Raw genomic sequence first — 13,095 nt, forward strand, 5'->3', positions numbered from 1 at the left:
TTTATTAAAAGTGACTTTCTGTTTCCATAAGAGTGTCTAACGAAAAGCAACAAACCTCCATTGCAATAGATGTTCATCTTCAGAATTCATTCGCGTCATAAGAAAATCTTATGAAATTCAATGATTTTTCTTATGGCGCCACTTCATAAGAGAATCTTATGGCATACATAATAGTATTTTTCTGAGTGTAGACCAACATCATTCGCCGAATGCATCGCTCACTGGTGAGATTCCAATTGGATGATGGTGCAGCACTGTTTCACTGTCAGGAAGCATCGGACGAAGTGATCAGTGTTTAGCGATTAATAGAACGATCGATAATCTGAAAGGTCCAGTAGCAATCAACAACAAAACACGATTGCTGTATCTTCAGTTGCGAATTACAATCAGGAACATTCATTAATAATGAGTGATTTTCGGAACACTGGGTGAAAGGAGTTTTGTGCTTTATTAGCTTTAAAATCCATTTAAAAAAGTCATTCGGCTGTGTATCTATAAAATTCGTTACCTTAAAACTTCCAGTTTTCTCTTTTAAAAGTTTTTAAACATATTATTAAGGTTTATTAAGATCATCGTTGACTGTCACAAACGTGCTGGTTGAAATAAATAAATAAATAAATTTTTATACGTCTTAAAACATTTTATGTTTTCAGAACCAGAACTATTTGGAAAATTTGCTCGAAAATCTTCTTCAATTTCGTGACGATAAATCTAGTCCAAAACGCAAGTTGCCACGTGCACCACCGGAAGGAAGTACGTCATTGCTTCTTATCCTGCTGCCATCTATCGGAAGTCGGTAATCCAGACGGCGTCATCATCATCATCGGCATCAACAACAATGAGTAAGTGAGTGCGTCTCGCGCGCGTCTCCAATCGGAGGTGACGATAAAGAGAAATTAATTGCAGGACTGTCGCCGATTGCAATTCTTTTCAAATCGGATGAAACATACTTAGATGATGTATAAAACAGTCGATTAAGGTTGAAGAGGGGGAAATTTTCAATGATTCAAGGTTGAAAAGTTATTTTTTTTTCTATGCGCCTCACGCTGTAATCAATGGCACTTCGGTTAAAAAATTTCTTCAACTTCAATGGGGATGGGAAAAAAAATCATTCAAAACCGATAAAAAGAAAATCATGCGGTGCCACTCTTTGTTGGTTTGCAAAAAAAAAGAAAAGTTGAAAAGAGAGAAAACCCGTAACTCACTTTTGTGCCATTATGACTTCAGATAAGATATCCTTTTGTGTTTCGTTTTAATTTCATCTTTTCAAAAAGAATCGTGAACGTGAAGCAGCTTTTGAGGAAGAATAACATCAAACCAGTTCACGTTTTTTCCAAAATCTGGATTGAACGATTTACGAATAATTGGAAAACATGGGAGAAATAACGACGGTTTTTTAGACTTTCAGTAAAAATCCTCAAGATTCAAATCATTACTCTGCTCTGCATAACTTCAGGCTCAAAGAAAATTCTCAATAGGCAACGCTCTTAAATTTTAGTTTTTTCTAAATTTTAATTTTTTTCAAAATAAACCGGAATTGAGTTTAAAGGTGCTGAAAATAAATCCTTCCAAAACACATCGACATTGAACCGAGTGCTGTGGATGGTGATGGAACGAGAATGGACTTAAGTCATGCGGAACCAAGCTGACGGAAGTGCTGCTGCCAAAGTCTGGAACCTATCGGGTCGCGTTTTCGTCCTCGCCTAATTCGACACGTGGCACTCTTTCCCTCGGTTGCTCTGCTATATTCTATCGATCGTTCCAGCATCCGTGTCGTGGCCGGGTTGAGTTGAAGGATGCTGTTGATGCTGCTGCCGGGAATAAAGAAGGACAACGTCACTGTGCCAAGTCAAGTGAGAATTCGGGCTGTGGAGGTTCCGGGATTGGAACCATATGATTCCCGGGTGGAGTTTTTGGAGTGGAAAACGCCGGCTGGCAAATCGATAAAATTTCAAACCGACCGGAACCGAAGAGAGGAAAGACCGGAACAGAAGGGTTTGGGGGCGATATAGAAGCGTACAGATGAATTTGAGTAATAAACTATGTATATCACACAAAATGACAAAAATGACAAAAATGACAAAAATGACAAAAATGACAAAAATGACAAAAATGACAAAAATGACAAAAATGACAAAAATGACAAAAATGACAAAAATGACAAAAATGACAAAAATGACAAAATAGATTTTTAGTTAGTCTTTGAACATTTCGAAAAATGATAACAAGTGTGGAATATTCGCTTCGCGCTGTACTGGCTGAACGGGAGACACGCGTTCACTCTAGCTAAAGATTGCAAGTCGATTGACGACCGCTCACAACACGACAGCTCAACCGTCTTGTGTGTGCGTGTTGTAGGGACGACTTGGGGAGTTATCGACTGGGAGAGGCATATCTGCCGAGAGAGTGTCGTGCTCGCAATTATCGGCTACACATCTCCCCCCTACACAAAAATTAAAAACGAAAACAAAATGTTTTTTTAGCTAAATTTAAAACGAAGTGTATGCAAAAATACATATTTTTCATTTTTTTCATCTAACTGTAATCACACAATTTTGGTCAGCGCAGTTTTCACTCCTTCGCGGCTTATTCATGCCAATAATTATCCTTAAGACCTACCGCACAAGTTGGAACTTTCCGATGGTCGATGATTCGAGGGCATCTTCAAAAGTATATTGTGGTTATATTCATGACTGCCGTTTAAGTCTTTGTCTCGAATTGTTAGAGAAAACTTTGTAGAAGCCTTGGAATACGTAGTTAATCTGCCGAACTCGCGTCTCAACCCTTTTTTTGCAAGTAGGACCAGTGCTGCAAATTTTCAGTGTCAGCTTTCAATATTCGATTGAATCTATTGCAGTGTATCGGTCAGTTCAATTCCAACTGGATTCATACGAGAATGAACAGAAAGCTCAATCCCGAAAGCACTCTGCACACTCATTCACCAATCGGAGACATCGATTGTTAGTATACATTCAGGCTCTTTGCAGGCAGTCTTCCGAATATCACTCAATTCTCATGAGAGACACTGAAACGTTTTCAACAGCGAAAGCAAAACCTAAATTGTAGGTTGATTTATCTCACAGCGGGGCAAAGATTGTGTTCGACAGCGCTGCTTCGAGAATCAAAGAAATAAGATTTGAAAGAGAACGTTCCTTCTCCAGTTGGAATTCTCAACTGAGTGAGAAGCTACCTGATTTTCAGTTTCTTGTCTCAGTCAATAACTTTTCTTGCTCAATCACTCACTTCAACACTTCAACCCGCATATCGCTCTATTTTAATCGGCCTTTAACTTAACCCTTTAACTTCTGTATTTTATTTCACCTTCTTCTAGACCGATTTTTGAACCGGCAAGTTTAATTTGTTTTTATTAATGACTAAAAAAAGCAATTTGACCGTATCTTCATCTCAAAAATCCATTGTAATACATTTGACAAAGGCGTTACACGACGTTACCTGTTTCGATTCGATTCGAAACATCTAGCTCTAAACAGCTTAATTGGTCCTCTTGAACTAAATGAACAGAAGGTTTCTCAATTCAACTTTTTTCTGGAAGATACCCTGCTCTAGACAGAATATGTTGGTCCTGTCGTTTCGATAGGTGTTTTTTCTCACCAACCTTTATGTACCGAACATCCCTCTCCAGACATACTATCATTTAATCACGACTCCGATTTTTTCAAGCTAACTCTTTTTCTGAACTATTCAAACTGGTTATTCTGAAAAGAAGTTTCTCATACCTAAAAAACCTTTTGCTGGGAGCCATTCTGCTTCACACAAATTTGATTGGTCATTTAAACACGATATCAGAGTAACAATTAGAAACTTTTCATATCAGCCATCTCAAGCCAACGTAAATAAATTGATCCTCTCAATTCAACCTAGATTCGTGAAGTGAACCTTTCAGAACACTCCTCAAGTTGGTCCTCCCGAACTAACGTTAATTCGTGAAGTGAACCTTCAGAACACTCCTCATGTTGGTCCTCCCGATCCAACGTACATTCATGAAGTGAACCTTCAGAACACTCCTCAAGTTGGTCCTCCCGATCCAACGTAAATTAGTGAAGTGAACCTTCAGAACACTCCTCATGTTGGTCCTCCCGATCCAACGTAAATTCATGAAGTGAACCTTCAGAACACTCCTTATGTTGGTCCTCCCGATCCAACGTAAATTCGCGAAGTGAACCTTCAGAACACTCCTCATGTTGGTCCTCCCGATCCAACGTAAATTCGTGAAGTGAACCTTCAGAACACTCCTCATGTTGGTCCTTCCGATCCAACGTAAATTCGTGAAGTGAACCTTCAGAACACTCCTCATGTTGGTCCTCCCGATCCAACGTAAATTCATGAAGTGAACCTTCAGAACACTCTTCATGTTGGTCCTCCTGATCCAACGTATATTAATATAATTAACCTTCAGTACATTTTTCCAATTGTTCGATGGTATTACGAAACATGATTTTTATTACGTAACTAAAAGTTCACTAAGCACACAGTTAAAACTATAATTTCTCTATTAATTTTTTGGAAGAATGCTTTTCTTAAATTTTTAAAATCAGATTCAAATTATTTTTTTTTAAAGATTGGATTTGGATTCTCTATAAGATTTGATATTTGAAGTTTCCATGTTAACAACAAAACTCAGCATTCAACAACTGCCTTAGATTTGACTCATTTCTCATAACGCTTTTTTTATAGGGTGCAAATAGTTAGTACCATATATTGAAACATCTGAGTTTCTCATTCAAAAATCGATTAAATATCAAGTAGGACTTTTGAAAAAACTTCATGAGAAGTTCCATAATCTGTCAAACAACTCACCCTTATACGCAAAGTCACAGAACATTCATAAGTGTTACATTTTCATTCATGCGTAGAAAAAGAAATTCAAGATTGAACAGCGCGGTTCCGGAAACTCACGGATATGTGTATCGATTTTCCATTCGCAAATGCTACTCAAATATTCAAATTTTACAACAGCTTTGCTCGTGCCAAGTGCTGTGCTGTTACTACACTTTTTGAAAAGCAAGCGAGCACACTTTCTCACAATAGTCAGACATGTGTGTGTTAATCATTCGAATTTCGAGTAAGTTTGAGTGATGCTATTTGACATTCGTAACGAAGGTTTCGTTAAAAACTGAACAAACGCAAAAAGTGATGCAAAAAGAAAAAAACGGCAGTCGAAATTTTGTGTCCTGCGCAAACCAAACAGTGGTAATTCCGCGATCCACAATCATGAATTAAAAAGTCATTTTATCAAGAAAAAAATTATTGAATGTCAATATAACACTAGCAACACTTCTAACTCACAGCTATCCGGCAGAAGTAAAACACAACAAACAAATTATCTTTTAAAGTTCTTTTAATGGTTTACTTACCGAATAGCCAGCGAAACACAAACACTTCACAACCGAACCCACTCAAGTTCAACTCGAAAAAAACTAGCCTCCCGTTCAGCCAAATTAAAATTCTCCTGGCAGGATCGCCATTGTGGAATATTCGCTTCGCGCTGTACTGGCTGAACGGGAGACACGCGTTCACTCTAGCTAAAGATTGCAAGTCGATTGACGACCGCTCACAACACGACAGCTCAACCGTCTTGTGTGTGCGTGTTGTAGGGACGACTTGGGGAGTTATCGACTGGGAGAGGCATATCTGCCGAGAGAGTGTCGTGCTCGCAATTATCGGCTACACAACAAGTGTAGCAACTTTGAAGCTTAATTTCAAAGCTTTTGCCAAATTTTCAACAAAAGATGGAATTCCTTTTTTCTGTTTCTATCAGTTGTGTAAATGATCTTGAGCGGAACTAAATGGCTAAATTCGACGCAACTCGGAACAGTTGATCAAGCGGAATGGCTCTGGGTTATATTCGAACAAAAAAAATTTCAGTTCAGCGGATAGATCTGGGTTTCTGTTTTCTAATGATGATTTTAAGAATATTTCAGAGTAAATCCTAATAACTCTAGAGCTGTTTTATTGAGGAAAGAATTCTGATCTTGAGCGGAACCATTTCTTTCTGTCAACATCTTTAATAGTTCCTATTCCAGAACAACAGTTGATAACTACGAGCGTAACGGCGCGTGTTTCAATCGGGATTTTCAATCAAGTTTTTCTTAGCGATAACGGTTTTTCGGCACGGTGATTTTCACTTTGAGAGATAGCCAGTAGTTTGAAGCAACATAGCGTGGTGAAGTTTTTTCGCTTCCGGTTCGAGCAAAAACGATATTAACGATAACACTATCTCACCAAAACACCAAATTGGATAGTGTTGTTATTGTGTTGGTTTTCGGTAGTGGCAGTGGATTACCATAACCAGCTCATCCCGCTGCCATAATCTAACCTGGAGCGTAGCAACGAAGAGCCTAACTTCAGGCGTTTAACTGCTCGAAAAGCTGTGATCTCTTCGGCTCCTTTTACATAAAAAGGTTGACTGGCTCACTTAAGCATCACGTGTTGAAAATATTTGGATTGAGTAGAGCATAGAACAACGAAACGTGGTACCTTCGCCCTTCGCGTTTCCGTTATTCGCCTAGGGTAAAGGGCTGTACTACTCCTCTAGAGAGTGGGTCTGTTTGTTTTCCGTAGTAGTGGTACCTTAGCCTCTTGCTACTACGTGAGGCGCCAGGTTAAAAGGCTTCAACGGCTTGTACCTTCGTGCGCTTTGGGTCGTTGAAATTGGACAAGGGTAAAGCGCACCGTATCTGCTCATCGAACGAATACGTTATTAAATCTTCAACTCTACCTGAACATAGTTACCATATACTGTGTGACGCCAGCAACATTCGCTATCGAACGAAATAACCAGCTAGCCTTATGGCTAGCTCGGAAAGCCCCCCGGGGGGAGGCTCCCCGCCGGGCATAACGTACAGCCGAACACTGCCTGAGTGGTTCGGTCCACACGAAGACACCGTTATATTGCAGATGAACCCAGCCGATGGGCACAACCTTCCGAAGAATCCTTTCACCATCAGCAAGTCAGTCCAACTTGACGGTGGCAAAATTGAATACGCCAAAACCGAGGCCAAAGGAACCAAGTACATCATCAAGGTTCGTGGTAGAAAGTTGGCTGAAAGACTATTGAAATTAGAAGCTCTAATCGATGGAACACCAATCCAAATGATACCGCACCCCCAACTCAACTTCTCGCGTTGCGTTGTTTCCTGTCGTGATGCCATTGACATAGACGAATCCGAGATACTGAACGAATTAAAAAGCCAAAACGTTACAAACGTCCGACGAATCAAAAGGAAAGTTGAGCAGAAAACAGTAAATACTGCCACACTCGTTCTAACGGTAGCGGGCATCGAAAAACCAGAATACATCAATTTTGGTCTCCTCCGTATTCCAACCCGTGCCTACTACCCAACACCGATGCTTTGTTTTAAGTGCTTAGATTATGGACATACCAAAGTCAAATGTACAGCCAATGAAAGATGCCAAAACTGCTCTCAGGGGCACCCAGGAAAATGTGAAAATCACACATTCTGTCATCACTGTCAAAGTGGTCATTCAGCACTTAATCGCCAATGTCCAAAATATGTTATGGAAGACAAAATATGCAAGATGCAGGTAGATCTTAAAATGTCTTTCCCTGAAGCCCGACGTTTATATGAAACGAATAATAAACAGCAGTCATACGCCGAAATCACTTCACCAAAATCACCGCTACAAGAAGAAATTGACAAAAAGGACCAGGTCATCCAACAGCTGCAGAAAAAAAAACACAGAGCTCGAAAGTATCAACAAAAATTTGCAGTCTAATTTTCTTAAGGCGAAAACGTGGATCCAAAGATCACAAAGCCTAGAAAGGAATCGCGCCGGAAGTCAAGACAGAAAGCAACTCTTGCCAACAAATGCCATACAAATTGTAGTCGAACCGCCGAGAAATGAAAACCCAACCAACGCTTCAAGAGCACTGTTCCGACGCAGTCACAACGAGCAACGAAACACGATCGAAAACGAAGAAACATCAAATACAAATCGAATGAAAAAAAAAATTTAATTACGAATGTAAAGTGAAATAATCATAAGGGAAGAAATGATCTGTAAATAGCATACACAAATCATAAATTTCACCCAACATAATTTCACACGACAGAACACAACACAAAACACATTAAATGAATTTCCAACACTGCACACTCATACATAGATATAAGAAGTGAGAAACATCTGACGAGAAAGTGATACGTGAACTCAAACGCGCTAGAATTTAAGTGACATGTATTTATTTATACTTCAATAAAGATCACTTTGAAAACCTAATCGCGCGCAACGGTCGTGTTTTTCTGCTCCCGAAAGTTCATCAGTTCTCGGTCTTTGTTCTGCTCCGCCATCGCTGGTCGATTGATGACCCATTGTTGCTTCCTGCTCAACCGTTTTCGTCAGCCGTTTGGGACCCAATTCGTGGGACACTAAAAACGGAATCCTGCGTCCGTACATGGTCCTTCGAGCCGGATTGAATCGCGCACGTACCTGCCAGGCCTGGGGAATCATCTTCGGCATTCACCACCAGCATCAGCAGCAGAAAGTGCATTTAAATCAGCAGCAGCAGAAGCAATTAATTTGCTCATCAGTACCACCAGCAGCAGCAATCAATCACCGCGGAACAGCCAGCAATCCTGAAAGGAATCATCGTTCTAGTACATTGTGATAGTTCGTATACACGATTACTTACCTGTTTTTCGACTTCCAGGGGGGTTGGTCATCGGTCCCGAGTGCGTGATTGAGGCTTCTTCGTAGAATTGGACGTCCGACGGAACTTTTCGAACTTCGCTGGAAATATATTCGGGTGATTTTTTTTTCCGATTTGTCAATATAAACAAACCGTAGGTTGGACCGGTCCGGTAAGTCATATGCCCACTATTCTTTCGCCGGAAACGGTTCCATGTAAAAAGTTTGCACAAATGGTGCATATTTCGGATATTTTTTTATCATCAAACATTGTTCGTCGGCCATTGCTGTAGGCCATAGAAGATCAATTTGGAGCTCACTATTAACCCTTCAAGTCCCAGTAGCACAAAAAGTGCCTAATTCAAAAATATTTTTGAAAGTTTTTTTATTTTTGAATTTTTGCGAATCGATTGCGATTATCGATTTTTCGGGTAATTTAACCCTCTCAGTACCACTGGAAAATATTTGAAAACAAAAAAAAAAATTTTCGGTATTTTGCGGTTTTTTTTGAATTTTTTCCGCTAAGCGATGAAAAAAGAAGTGGAGTTAAAGAAAAACTTGGTGATTTATCGCCAGGCTCGAGATTCAATGGAACGAGCCATGAATTTCATGCAAAATTTCGACCCGGATACGCAAGTTGAGCAAGCTTTAGCTCGAAAAAATGCTCTTGAGAGTAATTATAAGCGATTTTGTCAGGCCTCATTGAATCTTGAGAGCCTTGAGGAGGAGGAAAATACCGAGACAGATTACGCGATGGATATGGCGGCTTTTGAGGAGGATTACTTCACGCTCAAGGCATTTTATGCATCGTTGGAAGTACCCCGCACGCCAGCACCGTCGTCAACTTCGACAAGTCATTCGTTTCGTTCCTTAAAATTGCCGGATATCAAACTGCCTGATTTTAGTGGCGATATTCTTGGATGATTTTCGTACTACGATACTTTCGACTCTCTTGTACACAGTAATTCGGATATTTCAGATGTGCAAAAGTTTCATTACCTCAAGTCGACTCTTCGAGGAGAGGCATTGAAACTAGTGGAGAAAATGTCAGTCACGGGGAGCAACTATTCGGTGGCGCTAAAAATTTTGACTGATCGGTACCAGAACTTGAACATCCTGGTACGCAGTCACATTGATGCATTGTTCAAGGTGGAAAAAGTGCGGAAGGAGTGTCCTCGTGAATTGACAAGTTTGGTCGGTGACTTCGAAAACAACTTGGGAATTCTGGAGAAGCTGGGCGAGAACACCAAAGGCTGGAGTTCACTACTGGTGTTCATGGTGTCAGCGCGACTGGATCACAACACGCTTCGCGAGTGGCAGCGAGCTGCGGATAAGAAACGAATGCCAACCTACGATGAGCTGATCACTTTCATCCGCGAGTACGTGATGGAGTTGGAAACATTGCAGTCCGATCGACCAGCGTGTGACTCCATACCTGTTCCCCTGATCGTGAATGCCGGGACCACCGTCCAACCCAAAGACAACTGTGCGGCGTGCGGGATGGGACATCGTCTGTATTTCTGCGACCAGTTCAAACAAATGCCAGTTACTCAACGTGCTGCGATCGTGAACGAAGCTGGATTGTGCGTCAACTGCCTGTTTGGAAAACATTCGTTCGTTACTTGCAAGTACGGAGCCTGCCGAATATGCGGAACCAAGCACCACTCACTATTGCACGTCCCGGATTTGGATACAGCTCGTGAATCCAGCATAAACCAATTGGAGAACCAGTCATTAGTTTCGAATTCCGCTGGTGACGATCGTACGCTTCCTGTTTCTGCTCCTCTCAGCCTCTCCGCCCATACGCACTCGGGGATCAAACGTCTCGACCTCTCCCCTTCGAATCAGGTATTTCTCGCCACTGCTGTCGTCAAAGTTTTTGGTCCAAAGGGTACATCGTTCCTCGCTCGGGTTCTGCTTGATAGCGCTTCACAGCCGAATCTAATGACCGAAAGATTTCGTCGTCTTCTTAATTCGCGGAAGACTCCTGATAACACGGAGATTGCTGGCATAGGAGGAAAAAATTCTGCAGTTTCACTATTTTCGACTGTCGCTACGGTTGCCTCACGATTGAACAACTTCCGAGTTCCGCTGCAGTTTATTGTTTTGGATAAGGTTACCAGCGATCTTCCAACAAGAACCGCTGATACAAGCGATTGGGTCATTCCGGAGAACGTTCGTCTTGCTGATCCATCGTTTGCTACGCGGGGTCCCATCGATATGGTGATCGGTGCACGTGTTTTCTTCGAGCTCTTGCGAAGCGGTCATTCCAAACTTGGTGAAGGAAAACCGATGCTCCAGAATTCCGTGTTTGGTTGGCTAGTATCCGGTATTCACGACTGCGGTTCCAATGAGAGTGAAGTTCGAGTTCATTGCAACCTTTCAACATTTCACGATCCCAGTACGAGTGTTAACAAAAAGGTCCAGACTTATTCTACATTATCAGGAGAGGAGCGCCTCTGTTACGATTATTTCGAGTCACGAACAAGCAGAAATTATTCCAGTCTGCCCAATAAACTGGAACTCATCGGTCAACTGTCCCAGCCTTCGATTCCTCGTCTCGTTTTCGGGGAAAATGGATTTGCTGATTCGTCGCTACGTGCCTTCGATGCATGCATTCATCTTCGCTCGATTTCGTTATTGGGTGCAGTCAAGACCCGCCTGTTGAGTGCCAGTTTTCGTTTGGCAAATTCTTTCGCCACCAATCAGGATTCGCAAATTCGGCAGCTTAATGAATTCGTTACGTGGCTGCATGTACCTACAGAAAATGATCCGGCTGGCCACATTTCGCGTGGTTTGACTACAGAATCGATCGTTGGCAATGGACTGTTGTGTAATGGTCCGAAATGGCTGCTTCGAATTCCTCAACCTTGGCTAGCATCTGGGTGTACCTCGAAATCCCTGCCATCTCCAGAAGTATACACCGAGAAGAGGAAATCCGTTTTTGATTCAGCAGTCTGCATTCACCCGGAATCCTGGATACGAGAAACATTTGGCAACCTCGATAATTCTTCTGTTCTTCGAATTCTCTTCCGCAAACTGTTCATCAACGCTACGAGACCATACGACCGAAAGAATCCGTGCCTCATTCAGAACTTCGTGGTGAATCCCATCAACCTCGACGCTCACGAAGAATTGCTTTGCGCTGGATATTCGCATCTGTTGGCTGCAGTTCGTCGCTACTGTTTGATAAATGGTCCCAACAAAACTCGAAATACAGTCCACATACACATCGTCAAACATCACCTACAAGTGGCTCTTGTTGTCCTTCAGACACAAGACAAAATTACCCTTAAATAAAAGCGTGCTTCAAATCCTGGCCGCTTTCTTCCCACTCAAATGATCCTACAGACCCCGAGGCCCTAACTCCAGGCCATTTCCTCATCGGTGGTCCGAAAAAATCCTTTCCCGAACCAAACCCTATCACACTATCCTCCAATCACCTGCTCCGCTGGCAAATCCAACAGCGTGTCCTCCAAGCGCTTTGGGATCGCTGGTATGTTTTCCTGCCCACTCGACAGCGTTCTCAAAAATGGCCCGCTCAATACCCGAATCTATCCGTCGGTGACATGGTTCTGGTAGAAGACGACACCTTGCCTCCAATAAAATGGTCCATCGCTCGAGTCCTGAAGACGATTGTTGGCGACGATGCGTGTGGCAGAGTTGCAGACGTGCTGTGTGACGGAAACCAAATCCGCCGTTGCTCAATCCGCAAAATGTGCCCGCTCCCACATTGCGAAGCCTCCGAATCCTCCACCGTCACGGAATCCGAGCGTCAGCCTTCCGCTCCGAGCTGCACTCCCCAACCATCTCCCACAATTGATCTTCAGGCTACATCCACACTTCCGGCCGCTGCTCAACTTTGGCTCCAAACTGCGAGATTGGTTCCGACGACGACAACGACTCTTACTCGTCCTGGTCTACATCGCAGTACGCATCGTGGGAATCGAAATCGACGGCCGTTCCTTCCCATCGAGGTGCTGTTGAAATGGACATTTCAAGGGGGGCGGCATGTTCCGACGCAGTCACAACGAGCAACGAAACACGATCGAAAACGAAGAAACATCAAATACAAATCGAATGAAAAAAAAATTTAATTACGAATGTAAAGTGAAATAATCATAAGGGAAGAAATGATCTGTAAATAGCATACACAAATCATAAATTTCACCCAACATAATTTCACACGACAGAACACAACACAAAACACATTAAATGAATTTCCAACACTGCACACTCATACATAGATATAAGAAGTGAGAAACATCTGACGAGAAAGTGATACGTGAACTCAAACGCGCTAGAATTTAAGTGACATGTATTTATTTATACTTCAATAAAGATCACTTTGAAAACCTAATCGCGCGCAACGGTCGTGTTTTTCTGCTCCCGAAAGTTCATCAGTTCTCGGTCTTTGTTCTGCTC

The 13,095-nt window shown here is 42.0% G+C and overlaps 1 protein-coding gene across 1 annotated transcript; it reads left to right on the forward strand.

Annotated features, from left to right (window-relative positions):
* Positions 1 to 9,714: 9,714 nt before the first annotated feature.
* LOC129743163 (uncharacterized) lies at positions 9,715 to 11,970 on the forward strand. Its single transcript, XM_055735134.1, has one exon. It carries the CDS (start codon positions 9,715 to 9,717, stop codon positions 11,968 to 11,970), a length of 2,256 nt encoding a protein of 751 aa, XP_055591109.1.
* Positions 11,971 to 13,095: the final 1,125 nt, after the last annotated feature.

This window comes from Uranotaenia lowii, chromosome 2, assembly GCF_029784155.1.
Source record: "Uranotaenia lowii strain MFRU-FL chromosome 2, ASM2978415v1, whole genome shotgun sequence".
NCBI lineage: Eukaryota > Metazoa > Arthropoda > Insecta > Diptera > Culicidae > Uranotaenia > Uranotaenia lowii.